The sequence below is a fragment of the Grammomys surdaster genome, unplaced genomic scaffold (assembly GCF_004785775.1).
Source record: "Grammomys surdaster isolate TR1022 unplaced genomic scaffold, NIH_TR_1.0 188, whole genome shotgun sequence".
Classification (NCBI taxonomy): domain Eukaryota; kingdom Metazoa; phylum Chordata; class Mammalia; order Rodentia; family Muridae; genus Grammomys; species Grammomys surdaster.
Window position 1 is genome coordinate 14,945,772 of NW_021604633.1, and position 20,257 is coordinate 14,966,028.

The window sequence follows — 20,257 nt, forward strand, 5'->3', positions numbered from 1 at the left end:
GCTGTGATTACCTTAGGGATATCTTCTAGGTTAGTATTTTTTTTCCATATATTTTGTGAGTAGTGGTGTTGTGTACTTGTATTTGTATGTACCTTATATGCACCTGAGGTCCACAAAGGCCAGAAGAAGGCATTAGATCCTTTGGGACTGCTGGCACAGGAGGTTATGAGCCACCATCTGGCTTCTGGGTGACATGAACTACCAAACTGTCTCCAGCCTCTTTTATATTAACTGCATTTTATTTTTTTTACAAGAATGTACAGTAATATAATATTTCTGTTTCTGCCATTTTAATTGTATGCTATGGGTTCTTATCTGGGGAGATGGCTGTAGTTGAATATTTTATGATACTAGTTTTAACTAAATTGTATAATATCTTTTTGAAATCTTATTAAGACTTAATATGCTGAAACTGGAATATTTTGCTTAATTTAGGAGAACACAAACTTCATTTCATCCCTGCCCTGATTGGGCCCTTTCTGGAAGTGACCTTGATACCCCAGCCAGATCTCCGAAATGTCATGATTCCTATTTTTCATGATATGATGGACTGGGAGCAAAGGAGGAGTGGCAACTTTAAACAGGTAGGCAGTATTGCTCATCGGGACTGACAGCCAGTGTCACGTCTCCACAGTTTCCTCATTCATCTCTAGGTGGAGAAATGAACACTGGTTCAATGGACTCAGAACCAGGTGAACCTGTTCTCCCTGTAGCACATAGCCTTGGTCACATCGGTCTGGCTTCTTGTTGCCCTGAGCCTCCGGGAAAACCCTGGAAGCCCATTTTATTCCTTTCACCAAAAAAAAAAAAAAAAAAAAAAAAAAAAAAAAAAAATTCTTTGACATTCCAGATCTGTATTTAAGAATTTACAGAGGGTTGTTTGCTCCCAGCTGGACCCAGCTCAGAGGAATTGGAAGGTTAATGACTCTTTAAGCCATTGAGTTCTCAGTGGTCTGCACATTGTATTTGGTGAATGACTTAGCTCTGAGCATTTGATTCACAGTATGTTTTATTGCTCTTAGCTTGGAGCAATGAAAATTAATTTGAAGGAGAAAGCAGTGGAAAATCTCACAAAGGAAATTCCAAGGGGATGAATCTATCGTTTCTTGCTGACTTAGGTTCTAATAGTGGTGCTCCAGTTTGAGGAAGACAGACTTCCTTATTGCAAAATCAGATCTGTAAAGAATCAGCCACTTTTCCTGGTCCAAGTCTGTTGGGGGAAGTAGGAAAAACATGTGCTCACGTAGTGACTTCACAAACCTCCTTACCCACAGGATGTGGCCCTCCTTCACACTTCTCCACATGAGGCCTTCTTCAGACCTCAGAAAAGTACTTGTCATCTGTATAAGCAATTTGATTGCATGCATAGACCTTTCCTATTGCCAAAAGTGTGGGCATTTCACTTGGATCCGTATATGCATTAATTTTTAAGAAAGCTAATGGCTGAGTGAAAAGCCATGAGCAAACTGTGCTTGGTAGGGGCACCCACTTTCCTTCCCTCTTATCTTTATCTCTTGATTGACATTTGCTTTAAAGAAATAACTGGGCTCAGTCCTTTGACAAAGTTGAATATTCATCTCAAGCCCAAATTGCATTAACGCTGGCTAAAGGTTGTCATTTTATCTTGCCTCGTTTCGATAAAGGGAATTTTTTTCCTTCCTGATATTTCAGTTATAAAGAATTTACATCCTTGAAAATATAAATGTTTTGACTACAGTTTCCAGGAAATATGTCCTTTCACTCTCCTGCTGCTTACTGCTGACTTAGAATATTTCTGTGGGCCTACCATCTGTACATGGCTAGGCTGAATTCTCAACTTCAGCAAAGATTTAGTGCAACCTCGAACTGTTTTAGAAAAGAAAACAGATATAAAGCACATTTAAGATTTAAATTAATGTATTTGGGCATGCTAGTTTGCTGATGTTCTCAGATATAGTGATGTAAAGGAAAAAGAAATGGGACTTGCCAGTTTTTATAGTCCCTAAAAAAAGAACCGAAATATTTAAATTGGGCTGCTAGCATTTATGTTGGGATCCCAGATAGATAGACGCTGTCCTTGGCAGCAGAAAAAGCTAGCCAGCCAGGAGTATGAAGTCATGTTGACTGCATCTAAATTAGTCCCCTAGAATTCCAAAGGGAGGCTTGCTATTAACCATGGCTGACAATGTCACTTTGACAAAGTATACCACAGCATTCCCTCCCCACCCCCCACCCCCCCCCCCACATAAAGAAATACATAGCAATTTGCCTAAAAACCTTGACTGTGAAGTGGGAGGAAGGAGAGTAATGTTTGGGTGTGTTTCAGGTGGAGGCCAAGCTAATTGACAAACTGGATAGCCTGATGTCAGAGGGCAAAGGTGATGAGACATACCGTGAGCTCTTCAACAGTATGTGAGTAATGTTTCTCTCCAGTTGATTCTCTTCAGGACATCTGGTGTCAGTCCTGAGCTGTTCTGCACCACGGTAGACGAGAGCTGCATAGACAGCTTGGGTCTCACAGGAGAGCTTTGTCTTTGTGGAGTGTGAAATAAAGGATAATTGCCTAACTCTAGCAAGTGGATGTTATTATGGTGATGATTAGATATGTCTCCTTATTTTAATCTCCGATTAGGACAGGTTGCCCATGTTACATAACAAAGCTCACTCTTTTCACGCTTGGTAATTTCAAGGGAAAAATAAGGCCATTGTTATAAGATAATGATTTTAAAGAGAGTTATGAGTGGGAGAGGAAGAAAAGTGTGTGATTAGAACGTTTGTATAGTGTTTTCCAAAGTATGACTCTGGCTGATTTGCTGTTAGAAAATTAACTTAGTTTGTGCCTGATACTCCCGCTTTAACGCTGTCCATTTTTTTGTTGTTATTGTTTTTGGGGGGGTTTTTTGCTCAGGACTATTAAGTGCTCCCCAAGTGCTTCTTATGAGAATTACATCAAAGCAAGTCATTTCTAGTAAGTTTGCTGTTTGGGATTTGCAAGGAGAATAGCGGAAAAAGAATGGAGTTCTAGGAAGAGATTTTTAGATTGTCCCGACTGGTCCAATGCCATCACAGCTGCAGGATGGATTGCTTGTATCAAGTATTAGCTAACTGTCAGAACAGCCAGAGGCAAAGCATGATAATGTCTCGGTGCTTTGGGGCTTCTCACCTAGCATGTGTTTTCTTTATGATCTTACAGATCTTAGTTATTTTTGAACCTAGTATTTTTATGACATATTTTTATTTTTAACCAAGAAAATTAGCACACTAAGCTTTGGAAAATGTTCTAATTTCTTTCAAGAGTACAAAACTAATACATTTCTCAAAACTAATACATTAATATTTTCTTAGAAAATATGCCTGTGTTTTTATTAATGCACAACCACCACCTAAGTGGTACTGATAACCAAGTGAAAGATTCAGGGTCATTGTAGGTGCATTAGTTAACAACTGTGGAAATGTGGATGTGTAGGTTTTAAGAATGCTAACTAAAAACTGAAAGGTTTGACTGATAGGTTGGGTAGGTTTTCGGCTTGCCTGATTCAAAATCATTCTTGAAGCTTTCAGGAAAACTATATAGAAAGGAAAAAGAAAGGCTGCAGAGATTTCATGTGGTAGGGGTGAGTGATAAATTACATGGTGAACCCTGAGTTCCATTTACTTTTGATACAGTAATTTAGCCAAAACCTTTGCTAATTATTCACAAGCCCTTGTTCATTCTTGTGTGCAAAGTGTCTGTCTTTCATGACAGCTGGAGTTTACTGAGAATTTAGATTAAAACCTCATCCAACATAATAAATTGTCTTGAAAACTGCTTTCATTTCTGTTCCTAGTCCTCGGTTAGAACAAAGAGCCAAAATACCAAAGCGTTCAGTGGAATGAACCCCTTGAGATTTGTGATTAATTATTTATAATGATTCATAAGATTAATAAATGCATGCTCTGTTTCTTTAATGCCTCTTATCTACTTTAGTAAGGGGCCAATAATTTGCAATTTGGATCGCTTTTATATAAATATGACTGTGAACTATAAGATGTACTTTGACATCATTAGAATCAAAGTAATAATTAAGATACTAAGCCTCTATAATTATTTTATACTTTAAGGGACCTGTTTCATTCCATGGAAATTTTTATTCTTTTTTTGACTTTTAACATATTACTAGAATATAATTAGATCATAATAAAAATAAAAATTTTAAAAGGCTATAATACTTTTCTTTAATACTTTTATAGTTAGCATATTGAGAATAAAGCAAATTTAAAGTGACGATCAAGTAGCATTACTACCTGGTCTCAGAAAAGAAAGTGAAAATGTAAGTGGATTTCAAGGAAACAATAAAGTCCTTCTATTCGGGGGGGGGTGCTAATAATCACAGTGAATTAGTGGAATGATGGTGAGTTGCTGCACACATCATGAATTAGGAAGGCATACTGTTGTGGAATAGGTTTTCGGTTACTCTGAAATTCATGCCGAAAACTTCATAAATTAGTTGAGAAGATGGAAGCCTGGAAGGCACTCACTGCTTCTGAGTGTTGTGCTTGGCAAATCAGCCCTTAGACTGAGACTTTTAGTTTCTGTGTAGCGTGCTTGCCAAGAATACCTCTCACTTTCACTAACTCCAATAGCATCTTCATTTGTGCACGTTATCTCTGCTTTGTAAGTCAGTGGTATTCCCTATTTTTGAAAACACTGAAACTGTAGCTGATAGACCACTCTGTGACATACCCAGAATCGGGCATCAGAGCTATCCGCTGCATTACTGGTTCCTCCTAACTTATGATCTGGCTTTTGTGCCAACTTTCCAGGAAGGCTTGGGCTGAGCCAGGATGCCACAGAGGTTCTAACGCTGGGAAGAGGCAGCAGAGTGCCCTGAGGTACCCAACTAGCTTTGCAAAGGAAGTGCCATCCATCTCAGTTCTCCCTCCACTGTGACAGATTCTCCACAACTCCAAATTATTCCAAAGCCCTTAACCAAGGGTTGCACGTTTCATCCCTGCTTGGATTTGGGAAACTAGTTCTATAACACCATGCCTCAAGTATCCCAATCTGCTGTTTGGGTTGTTCAAGGAGAGTATATAGGTTAGAACAGGGTTCTCAGCATTAGCCTGGTATGATAACAGAAAGACAGACTGAAAATTAAACCAACACTGTCCAGCCCCATTTCCTTCATGGTAATTGAGACTGTAGTCTGTCCTGCTGTCCATCAGATGGAAGAATACCATTGGAAAATCCACTAAAGGTTGTGAGAAACTGTCTCTGACTTTAGGAAATAAGGTCTCTGAATACTCTACAACAGCACTAGAATGTGGGTACAGACAAGGAGAAAGCATCCAGTCTCGCCCAAGATATCTAGAAAGGCTGTTTCCCTATGCCGATAGTCTCTTCAGGTTGCATCAGGTGAATTGTAAAGTGGGAGGATCCCCAAATGAAGTAATATGCAAATGTTTCTGGACTTGGTCCTAACATTTGGTCTTGAGTCACTGAAGCGAGCAGAGTGTGCACAGCCGTCCCTCTTCTGAGAGGATGATGTAGCTCAGATTTCCGACTACATCAGGAAGCTCCAAGTTAATGAAAGTCATGAACGAAGCCTCTGTCTATCTTTAGAATTATTACTTGAGTTACTTGGTTTTAAGCTCTGAGTATGTGGGGTGTGGGCTGTCACTTGGAGAGATCTCTCTAGCATCCTACATGATTTAGCAGGATGTACGAAGTTGGTTCAGTACCAGTTTGCCACTTATACTCCAAGCAGGTGCTGTTAAGGGTTTTTTAAGTGAAAACAGATTTAAACAAACTAAGAGACTGGCCCTAGAGGATCTGTCAGGGCAAGCCCCACACTTCCCATAAGTCATCTCTCTCTGACCAATCCACGTACAATCTAGATAAGCGCTTAAAATCAGTCAGGAAAGCATATGATGTGACAGACAACAGACATGGAGAACAGACAGAACACTGGGTACTGGTATGGCAAGAGCAAGAAAAAGAGGTGGAAATGGAAAATAAATTGGGGGAGGAAAAAATGTATAGCCACAGACAAAATAAACCGTAACCAAGGTAGTTTTCCTGATACTGTTTCTTTTTCAACTAAGTACAGAGTTGACATGTTTACATTGTGTTTATAAGATACACACACGCCATTTCCTCCTCCCCCTGCCTTGTTAATCAAGATGCGAAAGACAAAAGGTTTTGAAGTAAGAGGGCTAAGGAAGTAAGCCACCACACTTATGCTCCTCTATCTTTGGGGGAAGTTCAGCTGAGAAGCCTTTCCCAAGTACAGTGTTAATTTGCTAGGGAATGAAAGCCGGTCGGGTTCTCATCACGATGACTATTAATGTTTTCTGTTGACATAGTGCCTCTGCTCCAAGGTGTTTAGGATTAGGAGAAATGTGGGAGGAGAGATGTGGCCTGGGCGCTCGTCATCAATCTGCTGTAACAACTGCTTAGAGAACCGTCTGTGACTAATGACAGAGTGAATGAAAGCGTTGAGCGAGTGCACAGATAGTACAATATGTATTGAGTGGGCAAATGTTAAGTGAAGGGAGAGAGCGAGCGCAAACGTCATCCCGTCTGTACAAGGATTTTCCTGTAAGCAGTGGCATTGCAGCAAAATTGCTTGGGTGAAGATGCGTTCCACCGAGAGGTAGGAAAACATGTTTATGGGACTAAAGCAACCTCTTTACTTGGAAGTAAACTTGGAGGGACTCCTGCGTTTCACTTCCATGCTGTTATTTAATGTGGCAAGGCACCAGTCTCCGTCAGCCTAACAGGAGAGCTAGGGGGAAAATGTCTTTGAGCTGTAAGGTGCTTGTGTTATGTTTGAAAGCATGATTATGTGCATGAGTTTGTATTTTATGACTTGGATAATCTGAAAATCGATTTGCTTTGTCAATGCTTCCTGGATTAGAATTCCACTATTTGGTCCCTACCCTAGGTAAGACATTGTTTGCAAATTGTCCTACTTGTGAGATGTTGCAGTGGTTGCTAAGGCATTTAAGGTACTGATGAAAGTAAAATGGTTGTCATGGTGACTGATAAAAATAAATGTTGAAAATGCCCTGGGTTCTTTCTTTTCCAGTCTACTAAAGAAAATTGAGCGGGAAACATGGAGAGAAAGTGGCGTTTCATTAATTGCCACTGTCACTCGGCTGATGGAGAGGTTGTTAGACTACAGGTAAGCTGCATCCTATAATTCCAGATAGGTTCCATTCTAGTTAAAAGCCCAAATAACTGAACTGTAATTAGCATTCCACTTGAGTTAATCATTCAAAGAATTGCTAATCAGCACCTGGACTTCAAACCGGCTTGTTCAGAGTTTTGCATCTGGCTTTGGTGTTTGTTTCCTTGTTTGTTTAGTTCTGTTTTTGAAAATTCTTTCAAAGTCTTGAGTTGAAAGAGTTCTCAGAGTCCTTGACAGTCCTCAAAAACAGAAAGGAGGAAAAGAAAAGAAAAATCTTTGGGTGTTTAGACTCAGCCACTCAAAATTTGCCAGTGGTACAAACACTTTAGAATGAAGATCTAGGGGAAGGGGATTATACCAGTGTGCTGCACTTTTTAAGGAATACAATTTATTTTTATTTTCATTTACTTTGCCTTTAGAGCAGGCTGTCCCAATTCTATGCATAGTGGTTTTCTTTTATTTTAAGAACAAGACTCTTCTTGGTTCATTGTCCTGGCAGTTTTACACCTCTGATGAAGGAGAGATAAGGACCCTCTCTTCCCTGCTCCCTGAGTCCCTCTCCAGTGCAAGTTCCTACTATATGCAGCTGGGTGTTAGTCTCTGCTTCCAGTCCCATCAGAGATCTTCAGTCCAGACCCTTTCCTGGAACCCACACAATCATCTCTGATCTCTGTGGACACCTCACCCACCCCCACACCAGACACCAAAGAACAACTATGTTTTCCCCACGAGAGGAAGTTCCCAATGTGACTCTTGCTTTCTGTTTATAGGGACTGCATGAAAATAGGGGAAGTGGATGGCAAGAAGATTGGCTGCACAGTTAGCCTTCTGGTTAGTACCTGACTCCACTTCTCCCTTCCTTTTAACCTCTGCTGCTATTCATTGAAGTACTAACTTTTGTTTGTTTTTAATCTCCCATGTGCCCTTTTCCAGGATGTTTCTTACAAAAATGTAAAAATGTTTTTAAAAGAAAGAGCGTGAGCCTTAGGTTGAGTGAAGCCCAGAAAATCTTCAGCTCAGAACATTGCAAAATGCTCCTGCTGTGTGCTGGGCTGGTAGCAGTGAGCAGACCTCAGTGAGTGGACATCACAGAGGGACTAAGGGCTGCTGTCTTCCCCTGTTGAATTTCTTACTCAACTCAGTCTAGATGCTGGTTTAGGAAAAGCACAGTACCTGAATTGAGTTCCCTTTATCTTCTGTCTGCATATCTTCTGTCTCTTCCTCACAATTATTATATATTTTAATAACAATTACCAAACTCTTTTTTTAATTTATGAAAATGTTCTGCTTAATATGCGTAAGTATCACTCACTGTCCTCTGCAGATTGAAATAATAATAGCACTATTGCAAAGAATTGCATTGAAGAGATGGTATAGAGATGGAGATAGAGATGGAGATAGAGATGGTAGACATAGAGACAGACAGACAGACAGACAGACAGACAGACATAGAGACATAGAGACATAGAGACATAGAGACATAGAGACAGACATACAGATAGACATACAGGTAGAGATAGAGATAGAGACAGAGATAGAGACAGACATACAGACAGACATACAGACAGACATACAGACAGAGATAGAGATAGAGATAGAGAGATAGAGAGATAGAGAGAGAGAGAGAGAGAGAGAGAGAGGACAGCAGTGTAAACCACAATTACTCTGGACCAATCAAAATTTATAAAAAGTATCACCACCCCTCTTTTTATTAAATAGAGGGGAATTTCATCACAAAAGAATAATCCCACACTGAACATTAATTTTTGTATTTTGCTATTTGGTGAATGAATGCTTTTGCTGACTTTCCTTCATATCATTGGAATTGAAGAATGACCTCTTCCAGTTCTGAGCCCATGAATGTCCCAGTTTCTTTTTTTTTTTTTTTTTTTTTGTATTTCTGAGAACTTATGAAACTTCCTTGTCTGTTGTAAACACGTGTACTGTCATTGGCATTCTTGCCCTATGCCCTGAAACCTTTGCAGCTGTACTTGGCCTGTATTCAGCCCAATGGGTTTACTGTTGTTGTTTTTCTTTTGCTCACTCCCCTCTGTCCCTTTTCAAATCTCTAAACTTTGACTAAACTATTTTTCTGTTGCCCTAATTTCTTGCTGTACTGCTGTTCGCTTCTGAGCTCATGACCCTATCTTTCCTTCCCACACCCACGTCTTCCTTCTTGTTTTTAATGAGTTGTTACATCTCTACCTCGATTACCAGCCCCTAAAAATAGCGAGACCTAAGCATGCTCTGTGAGGGTGCATCTTATGCACATCAACGTACTTACATAATTTTCTTCCTTAGAGCCAACAGCGCACCGGCTATCAGCTTACCGCTGCACTAGCTCTGACCTCTCCTCCAACAGTCCTTTCTCAGCCTGACACAGTCCTTCCCTCTGTCCAGCCTTCCATCTTCTCAAGGTTTTTTGTCTGTCTTCCGTCGCAGTCAGGAACCTCAGCCCTTTCCACATCCTTGCTTGTACGCCGTGTGCTCTATGAGCTTCAGTTTGCATCCTCAGCCCAGGCTCAAAGGCTCAGAAATAACCTCAAAGCAAAAGGTTTACCTGTTTCCTAAGGAACCCTGTCATCCTCACCTTCTTTCCCAAGGACCTTCTCTTTGGAGATGAACACATTAATGCAGCCCATGAGCTCACCTCCTCAACTGGGCCAACAGAAGAGGCCTTTTCCTTTGGTAAAAGAATGACTGCTTTGCCCTGTGTTCCTTCTTGTCTTCTACGAGGAATAAGAAAGAATACTCATAAATCAGTGGCCTTGTTGTAATTACTTGAGCCTGACACCAATAGCTTTGGAGTGTGACAAAGTGCAGAGATTTGGTGAGCATTTTGAAAGCTGTTCCAATTGCAAACCAGCACAAGGATCCTTATTAAAAACCCAACTCTATAACTTTGAAGCTAATCTCTTTAGCTCCTACTCCAGATGGAAACTTCTGGATGTTTGCTAGTGGCAATATGGCTCCTGTCACTACCTTTCTGTGAGGTCAGCAGCAAATGTTGTTCAGGAGGCCTCTGACTGCTGGTGTGCAGTCTGAGCTTAACTCGCAGTTGGTGACAGTGCACGCTATTTGACATGACTAACAGGAGGAATTATAATTATTATTTTGTTCTCTGTGTTACAGTTTTTAGCAGACATATGTGAGAGATTGTCATCTGCCAGCTGGGGAGATGTTGGGTTTTGTTGTTTTCTTAAGGAGGAATATTCATTTACAGAGTGATCCTTTATTATTGTTCTGTAAGAACGCAGCTTCTTAACAGAAAGCCATTAGAACAAATCATCCCTTAATAATGTAAAACCTGCTGTGGGGCTGTTAGATTGTGTTTATGGTACAATTCTTGCTAATTAAAATGATTTTGATGATAATGAGGGAGGTTTGAGTAGCATTGTTTACTTGGCTTTTTAAAGACTGCCAGGATCTACAGGAAATGAAAGGCATGGAGAGAGCCGATGTTATAAATTGGAAGAAATACTGCATTCAAGTCAATGTCAGTGCCCACACAGTATAAAGACTCCTTGGGTTCAAGAATGCATGCTGGTCAGATAATGGGCAGACAGTGCCTCCGAGAACTGATCATTAGGTTCCTGACAGGCTCATCAGCTATAGGATTCCTGGAATTTTTTGTTTGAGAAAACTGTCACTTTTTCAAGTTTATAGCTTTCCCCCACCCCGCAACACTAGCCAGTGTCCTTCATGTCCTAAGTAGCATCAGACCCAACAACAATAGGTCAGCAGCCCATGTGTCTGTAGCATGCATTTCTTAATGGACCTGTAACTTATATATCCAGGTAGAAACATTGGATTTTTTGTAAAACTTGATAAAATATTTTAGAGAATTTTAGTAAAATTCAGATTTGTAAAAAAAAAAAAGTTATTTAACATTTTCAGTAAGCACATTCCATAATAATAAGCAGACATAAAATTCTCTGTTTTATGTTTTAAACATAAACAAGAAACATTACAACTTAACACAACAGCATGCTTTACTCCCAGTATGGGGAGACAGAAGCAAGGGCATCTCTGAGTGATTGAGGCCAGTCTGGTCGATATAATGAATTCCAGGCCAGCCAGGACTACATACTAAGACCATGTCTCGAAAAACAAAAACAAACAAAACAAAACCCACAGGAGAAAAAAATGCTTTTTGGTTGGTTGGTTGGTTGGTTGGTTGGTTGGTTTTCAAACAGGTTCTCTCTATATAGCCCTGGCTAACCAGAAGCTCATTTTACAGACCAGGCTGGCTTCAAACTCAGAGATTTGCCTGCCCCTGCCTTCTGCTGGGACTAAAGGCATGTGCGACCACGTCTAGCAAGGAAAACTCCATAATCCTTCCTTCTGGTCCTAGAGAGTTCTTTCTTTAGAAAAAAAGTATACGTGAAATTAAAGAAAATGTTCTCGCTGCCAATGAGCATACTGAATATACAGGGGATTTGTTACATATTTTTAATATTTTAGTTAGGCTGATTGCACAGTTGATAGCTAAAGTAAGAACAAATAATGGAAACTAACAGGAGAACGACTGGGGACAGGGGTAATTCCAGCTCATGAAATCTGAAGCAGAAGGATCAGGCTGTGAGTTCAAGGCCAGTATGGGCTACATACAAAACCCTGTCTGAGAAGAAAAAGAAAACAACAAAAAAAAAGAGAATGAAAGAAGAAATTTGAATCGATGATTATAACCCAAGAATTTCCAGCTTGTCCACTAGTTGCCAGATATTTAACGTAGTGTCAGGTTGAAAATCTGTCACTGTCATTTTAGTCTCCTTATTCTATTATTAAAACGATACTCAGGAGGAAAAATGCATCTGTTTTCTTGACTTTGGGAGCATGGAACATTCACAAAGTAAAAGAACGTGTGTGTATGCCTGGATGCTGAGGAAACACCCAGGTCTGTGTTCTTCTTCACAGAACTTCTATAAGACTGAGCTGAACAAGGAGGAGATGTACATCCGCTACATCCACAAACTCTACGATCTGCATCTCAAGGCACAGAATTTCACAGGTACGAATGCTCGGAACTCAGATGGGGAAAGTGAGCTAGCTACTGATGCATTTGCTATGGTAATTCCTCTTCCTTTCACAGTTAGGGATGAAGACTCTAAAATTGCATTTTAATTATGTGTATACTTCTTAGTGCTGTATTTTCTACTCTATCTTTGCATGATTTTTCTGAGATTGCCTTTGGCATTATCGAGTACATACCTAACTCGTTACAAAACACTTGCACTTACAGTTTGCTATCTTAATTTAAACATGGGATCTTTCTAACCACCCTACTCTGTACTGTACTTCTGATTTATGTGTTGAATCTGTCCTCACTGGAAATTCCTTCAAGTAGTGCCAGTCAGCTGTGCTTTTTTCATGGTCATACCAATTTTAAAGAATTTGTAAACGAAGTACTATGTTTATTTACTAAGATACTGCCCAGTTGCCAGTCAGTGGTGGTGCACGCCTTTAGTCCCAGCACTTGGGAGGCAGAGGCAGGCAGACTTCTGAGTTCAAGGCCAACCTTGTCTACAGAGTGAGTTCCAAGACAGCCAGAGATACATAGAGAAACCCTGCCTCAAAAAAAAACAAAAAAAATAATAAATTAAATAAAAAAAGATACTGGCCACTTTGTTGACTCTCCATTTGTGAAGTTCTTGGTTTCCCTACATTTTTATTGGTCCTGAGGAATTTTACTGCTTAAGAGATTGGATAGTGAGGTTCTCTTATTTTTTTCTCCATGTAAGGATTTATTGCCCTTTTTAACAGTCAGCTTTCTGTTATTGAAACATAGTATCTATGATAATCAACTTATGAAGAAGAGAGATTTGTTTTGGTTCAAGGATCTGAAGGGTTTGGTCCATTGTTAGTTGGCCCTGCTGCTTCTGGACTTGTAGCCAAGTAGCTTATACTGGCTAGGAGAGTGCATGGCAAAGCACAGCTACTCATAGCATGGCTATAACTCGAGAGAAAAAAGAAAAGAGCCTCACAGTCACTTCCTGCATGACACAGATGACCTAAACCTTCCCACCAAATCCCACTTCTTACAGTTTCCAGCCATCTCTCCATAACACTGATGTAAAGACCAAGCTGCTGCTTCTAAGATTTTTTTATGCATATGTATATGTGTGAATGAATGCCACACATGTACAGGAACCCTCCAAAGAAAGAAGAGGGTGTTAGGTCCCTTGAAACTAGAATTACAAGTGGTTGTGATCCACCTGACTTGAGGGCTGGGAATGGGGGTCAGGTCTACCGGAAGGACAAGTACTCTTAACTGCTGAGCTGTCTCTCAAGTTCAGGACCAAGATTTAACACTTTTATGACTTTTTATGAGCTTTTATGGACTTTCCTGAACCCAACCTACCATACCCTCATCCCTGAAGGATGTGTTTGCTGCAGTTGAAATTCTAAGGGAATGGTTCTTTCACTTTTATACTTCAAAAGTATTGTCATTATCTCCTGGACTCCCTGTTTGTGGTGAGAAGTATATAATCTTTTCATGACTGATTGTAGGATGTTTTCTGACTGCTTTTGAGAGTTTGTATTTGGTCTTCAGTGGTTTGATGATGACATACATAGGCGTAGTTTTCCTAAAGCTTAATGTGTTTGGTTTTGCCAAACTCTTTGAATCTAGAAATCTATTCCCTTCATCAAATCTGAAAAGGTTTTCAGCATTATCTTCTCAAAATATATTTTACATACCAATCCTTTCTTTAAGGACTACCATGGGATGGATATTTGGCCTCTGGTAATTCATTGTCCCCTGAGTCCTGGGACTCTGTTGTTTCCCCCAACTTCACTTCTGTTCATGGTTTAGGACAGTTAACTTTGCTTTCTGTCAACCCCCCTGATGCTTTCTGTCATCTTCACTCAGCTGAATTGAATTGGGTCTTTCCAATGAAATCTTTATTTTGTTACTATTCCATTCTAAAAATGTCATGTTGTTGTTTTCTTCTAATAGCTTCAGTTTCTATACAATGAATTCATCATTTCAGTTGTTCAAGGGTGTTCACATTCACTACATGGAGCATGGTTTCAATAGCTGTTTCATAGTCTAAGATTCCAAAATGTGAGTCATCTTGGGGTTGGCATCTGTTAATTGCTTTTTCCCTTGGATAGTTATTTAGTTCTGTGGTTTCTTGAATGCCAAGTAATTTTAGATTCCATCCTGGACCTTTTGAACATTATGTTATGAGATTCAGCATTCTGTCAAAATTGTTATTTTTAATTTTGGCAATCAGTCCAGTTACATTTAAACCTCAGGTCCTGCGCCACCATCTAGAGGTTGTGATTCTAGTGTCTGATTTTTTAAGTCCTCTACAATACATTCCATTTCTGTGCATGTGTACCACCCAACATAGGTCTCCAGTCTTTGGTTATGGTCTGTACTATAGTGTGTTACTTATGTCAGTGATGGGCTACACTACAAACATGCACCTCCGAGATCAGCCCAAACCTCAAGTACAAACAGCTCTTTCTTGAGCTCCTTTTTCTCTTTGATTCCCCACTCTTCCCATGTCCCAGGTACTCCCTGTTCTTAGTATTCTGGTTGTGAAGCTGAGGTTGGAAGATGAGGAGAAAGCCAGAGAGTGTAAGAGCTCTGTGTCATTGGAAGCCCTTCCCAACTCTGTAAGAGAAAATGTCTTCTGGGAGCTATGATTGTCTGATCCTATTTGCAGAAATTCTAAGACAGAAGACATAAAAAGAAAATAAAAATTAAACAACTGAACACATTGTGATCATCTTTAGCGATGGGTTTTCCTAGTTGCTCTGTTTGTTCCTAATTACTTTTCAAGATCCTCTAAGCACCTCACATATTCTGTTGAAGTGGTTTCTGACTGACTTACTTGAGAAAGTAGAGTGAAAGGTGTTTACCCCATCTTAACCAGAATCCTTTCCGTAAGTTTGAGAATGACAAATTGAGAGCTTTGCCCCACTGTTCTTTCAGGGAACTCTTTATCCGTGGCCTCCACACACAGTGTGAGTAAAGAAATCCTTTCAGTAACATTTCTAGAATTTTAGCATGCCTCTAAGGCCTCTATCTGGTTCCACTATCTCTGTAGCATTTGTTTATAGTCTGGAGACCTGCATGCTATCTAGAGTCTTTAACCTCCCTCAGCTTAAGTCCTGAAGTCTATGGATTCTTTCTCCTTGAGGTAGTTCCTGTCCTGGAATTATTTTCCTTCAAGCTCCCTTACCAACTCTACACCTACCAGCCTTTATCCATGGCTGAACTGATCTTTCTCTTTCTTTTCCCCATTCTCTTGCTTTTAAAAAAGTGTGTGTGTGTGTGTGTGTGTGTGTGTGTGTGTGTGCACGTGCTTGAGAGGGAGAGAGAGAGGGAGGGAGGGAGGTGTGTTTGAGGAGGTCAGAAGAGGGTATTGGATTCTCTGAAGCTGGAGTCAGAGGCAATTGTGAACTGCCTTATGTCTGTGCTGGAACCTAGGGTAGAGTACTTTGGAAGAGCATCAAGCAGTCTTAACCACCAAGTCAGCCATCTTTCCAACCCCACATTCTCTATTTTAAAGCACTTATCATGTTGTTTTTATTAGTTATATTTTATATCATATGCATTATTATATAATAAACATATATGCATACATACACACTCATACATACACATATGGTTGTATGCATGTGTGTAGAGAAACAGGTAATTCCCAGTTAAGGATGAGTTCTTTTTTCTCATTCTTAGTCTTCTCAGCTCCTAGAAGAGAGCCTAGGAATATGAGACTTAAATAAATACATCCCTAATGAATGTACTCATCAATTAAATTTTAACACCTGGTATGAAGATTTTCCTTCAGAGCTGATAATGCCTGAATCATGAGGAAACAATGCAGTAGAGTAGACTGTTTTACTTTTAAAACTGATAAAATAATAATTGAGAAAATAAGCTGACAAGTTATTCCATATCTGCACAGATGTACATTGGTTTTTCAAGAAAGTCCAGATATTCCTCTGAGATATCAGAGATGGGCGCTTTTTCTTTATTTGCTCAAAGTTCCGTGTTCCCCAGCTCATAATTAACGTGTGCTTCTCCCATCTCTCGTCTTGCTTAATGTGTTTATTTATTGCGCCTGCATGCCACGGGGGTGAGGAGGTCACAGGGAAATTCTAGGAGTCAGTTCTCTCTCCCACCTTTCCGTGCTTGCAGGAATCAAACCCAGGTCACCAGGCCTGCACATTAAGCATCTTTACCTCTGAGTCATCTCACTGGCCCTCACAATTTTTGCTCTCTCCTGTCCTCGTTTTTTGTATATGTCCTTGAAGACAGTGAGATTGCTGGGAGAACCTTCCTTTCTGTTGAAATGATTAAACCTCCCTGCAGCCTTCTGTGCAGTTGCCTTGTGTTCCCAATTCATCTCCATTTTTCTGTTCTGTTCCTCTTTGTACATTGCTTTCCTCTCTGTATGCTTGTTGAAATAATGGAGTGGCCTCTAGTCAGCCATGCGGTGGTACTTTGTTTAGAATTTTAAACTCTTTGTCCCTTGGACTCTATCCCTCTTCTGTCCATATCAGCTCCCAAAGAATGGAAAGGTTAGCATGGAACAGGAGGTTGAAGCAATTGTAACTTTGGAGTTATTGAAAACCAGCTGCATAGGGTATCGTGTGGGTGTAACTCCTCAAGATGTGCATGCTTTTCCTTCATCCGCACAGTCCACAGTGCCCTCAGCATGCACACATCCCTCAGCTGTGTGTCGTCATCTTCCCAGTCAGATGCTAAAGCAACTGGGATTTGTCCTGCCACCTCTCTGTGGCACAGCAGTCATTTCTCAGCTTCCTCTGGCCACCTGTCAGCATCTCTCCTTTATCAGACTTTCCCAGGTGCCACTCACCTATACCTGCCCTCCTAAGGACGAGCATGTCTATGAAAGTCACAGAGAGGTTAGAAACCTTACATATATATGTATGGAATATATGTCACATGCCCTTTTCAACCATAACCATTGTTAAGTGTGCAGTTTATGCCATCACCATTGACCCTAGAACTTTTCTCAGCTTCCCCAACTGAAGTGTTTTCCTATTAAACACCAATTCCCCTTTCCTCCTCCTATCTTTCTATTAATCTGACTGTCAGGGCCTTTTGTGTCCTTCCATGAATGTCTGTGAGCACAGGGCAGGCCTCTGTTCTCTTAATTCTGAGAGACTAGCTCAGTTATTTTCCAAGGGACTTTCAAGCGCTGCAGTGCTGGGAGGGGAACAAGGGATAGGAGAAACAAGGGAAGTGACCCCGGAAGTAGGAAGTAGGACATAGGAGTTATTCAGGCTTGAAGGAACAGACCCTAGGAGCAGTTGGGATAGACCCACATGGTCTAAGATGGGAACACAGTTGGCTAGACACTTCTTCCGAGTACAGCACAGTCCCTAAAATGTGCTCACTGTGATTCTTGCATGTTCACCGCGGACTCCCATGGCAGCCTCTGTGATTTCAACTGCCTCCATTTCCACTCATTTTTACCCTTTTGAAAACTCTCTGTCCATCTCACATTTAATCCCCACAAGAAGGTGGCCATCAGGTACCCAGGCAAGTACACTGAGACTGCTCCCATGCGTGGCTCTCTCTGGACCACAGTACATCTCACTCTGTTCCTCAGAAGCTGAGGCTGGAGCTCAAGGGCTTCAACTCTGAAGGCTGGAAGCTGTGTAAGAAGCTACCAATGCTTCTTAAAAGCACCAGCGGCTGGATCCCTTTCTAAATCTTGGCTACATTTTGAATCACCCTCCTGTGTTCCAGATTCACATTCACAGCCCTTTATCATTCAAAGGAAAAAAGAAAAACCCATGTTCCTTAATTAGAAAATCATTAGGTGCTAAGGGTTTCTCTTGCTATAATAATGACCAAAAGGAAGTTGATGAGGAAAAAACATTATCTGTAATGTCACAGTCCATCATCCACGGAAGCTGAGGCAGAAACTGAAGTAGGGGAAAACTGAAGCAGAAGTGATTGGAGGGGTGTGGCTTACTGGCTCGTTCCTGTGGCTTGCTCAGTCTTCTTACTTATACCGTCCTAACCACCACCCGGGGTAGTACTGCCCATAGTGAATTGGAGCCTCTGGTATTAAATTGTCAATCAAGAAAATGACCACAAAGACTTACCCACAGGCCAGTCTGGTGGGAGTGTTTTCAAAGTTGGGGTTTCCTCTTCCAAAATAAGTGTAGCTAGAGTCAAGTAGACTCTCAAGTAAAACTGGCCAGCATAGTTAGTTAGTTAGTTAGTTAGCTTTATTGATTGATTGATTGATTGATTTTGAAAGTCTCCTAGTATCCAAGAGACATACTTATGGATTATCCCTATAAACAATGGCATGTCTGCCCTACAACTTTGAACTGGCTATAGCATGACTTTCTTGAACAGGTTAATTATGCCACGAGCAAACAGAAGAGAGATACAGAAAATAATAGAAACACAAAGATTTAATCCAGATCCCTAATGATTCTGTCACTGAGAAGTCACCATTAATTAACTTGTTCCTTGTATTCCTGATATATATATGTATATGTATATGTATATATATATATATACATATACATATACATATATATATCCATATATATGTACATACATATATATATATATGTATATATGTGTATGTGTTTGTGTGTGTGTGTGTATTGCTTTATTATTAAGTTCAGAAATAAATATTGAGTTTGGGGAACTAATCTTTTTTATTTTTTATTGGATATTTTATGTATTTACATTTCAAATGTTATCCCCTTTCCTGGTTTCCCCTCTGGAACCCCCCTTCCATTTTCCCTCCCCCAGCTCCTATGAGGATGCTCTCCTTCTCACCCACCGACTCCCACCTCACTGCTCTGAAGAAACTGAAGGGGTTTGCAACCCCATAGGAAGAGCAACAATATCAACTAACCAGAAACCCCAGAGCTCCGAAAGACTAAACCACCAACCAAAGAGTACACATGGAGGGACCCATGGCTCCAGCCACATAAATAGCAGAGGATGGCCTTGTGGGGTATTAATAGGGGAAACTAATCTTAATTACAAGGAAATGGTTTAAGGTCCTGACCGACTTCCTGTCCCTTTCCTTGCCTTGCAGAGGCTGCCTACACCCTCCTGTTATATGACGAACTGCTAGAGTGGTCGGATCGGCCCCTCAGGGAGTTCCTGACCTACCCCATGCAGACTGAGTGGCAGCGCAAAGAGCACCTGCACCTCACCATCATCCAGAACTTTGACCGAGGCAAAGTAAGTCCCAGCGGCAACCCCTGCGCTTCACTTTTCTTCTCCAGCTGGGTCTCCACACTGTAGTGTATTAGAAGCTCCCAGAGCTTGTTCAGGTGTCTAAAGGTAGCCCCTAGATACTTTGATTAAGTAGGTCTGTCATGGGTCTGGGGAATCTGTTGTTTTACGAGGTACAAGTTCTTTATCACCTTTAACCGATCTTGGGGTACAGTCTGGCAGTTCCTCAGAAAATTGGACATAGCATTACCTGAGGACCCAGCTATACCACTCCTAGGCATATACCCAGAAGATGCTCCAACATATAACAAGGACATATGCTCCACTATGTTCATAGCAGCCTTATTTATAATAGCCAGAAGCTGGAAGGAACCCAGATGTCCTTAAACAGAGGAATAGACATTGTTTTAGTCCATGCTAACTATTATACCACATACCAATAAACTGGGAGCTCAGTTGGTAATGCACCTGCTGATAAGCCTGATGACCTGAGGCTGATGCCCGTGACTCTCACGGTAGAAAACAGACTCCTGTAAGCTGTCCTCCAACTCCCACACATGTTGCAATACGTATGTGCATGCTCATGCATACACACACACACACTGGATGGATTATAAACAACTGAAATGTACTTACTTATTTGTCACTGTTTTGGAGGCTGAGAAGGCTAAGTCAAGACCTCAAAGGATTCAGTGTGGTAAAGGTCTACTTACTCATAGATGGTGTCTTCTCTATGTATTGCCCTGATGGAAGAGTAGTTGACTCTGGGAAACCTATTTTTAAAGGACACTGAATCTTTTATGACCTAACCATCTGCCAGAGGCCCTGTGTCTGAACACCTGAGGAGTTAGGATTTGGAAATATGAATTTTGGAGAATCACAACATTCAGACCATAGCACTCTGCCA

General features: G+C 40.7%; 1 protein-coding gene across 1 annotated transcript in view; it reads left to right on the forward strand.

The window, feature by feature from the left end:
* The window catches only part of Dock4 (dedicator of cytokinesis 4), a 411,722-nt gene that overhangs the window by 350,301 nt on the left and 41,164 nt on the right, over positions 1 to 20,257 (forward strand). Inside the window, exons 31-36 of the mRNA XM_028768807.1 lie at positions 436 to 584; positions 2,306 to 2,391; positions 7,050 to 7,145; positions 7,922 to 7,982; positions 12,069 to 12,162; positions 19,208 to 19,356. Coding sequence (XP_028624640.1) covers positions 436 to 584; positions 2,306 to 2,391; positions 7,050 to 7,145; positions 7,922 to 7,982; positions 12,069 to 12,162; positions 19,208 to 19,356 — 635 coding nt within the window. The remainder of the gene's footprint in view (positions 1 to 435; positions 585 to 2,305; positions 2,392 to 7,049; positions 7,146 to 7,921; positions 7,983 to 12,068; positions 12,163 to 19,207; positions 19,357 to 20,257) is intronic.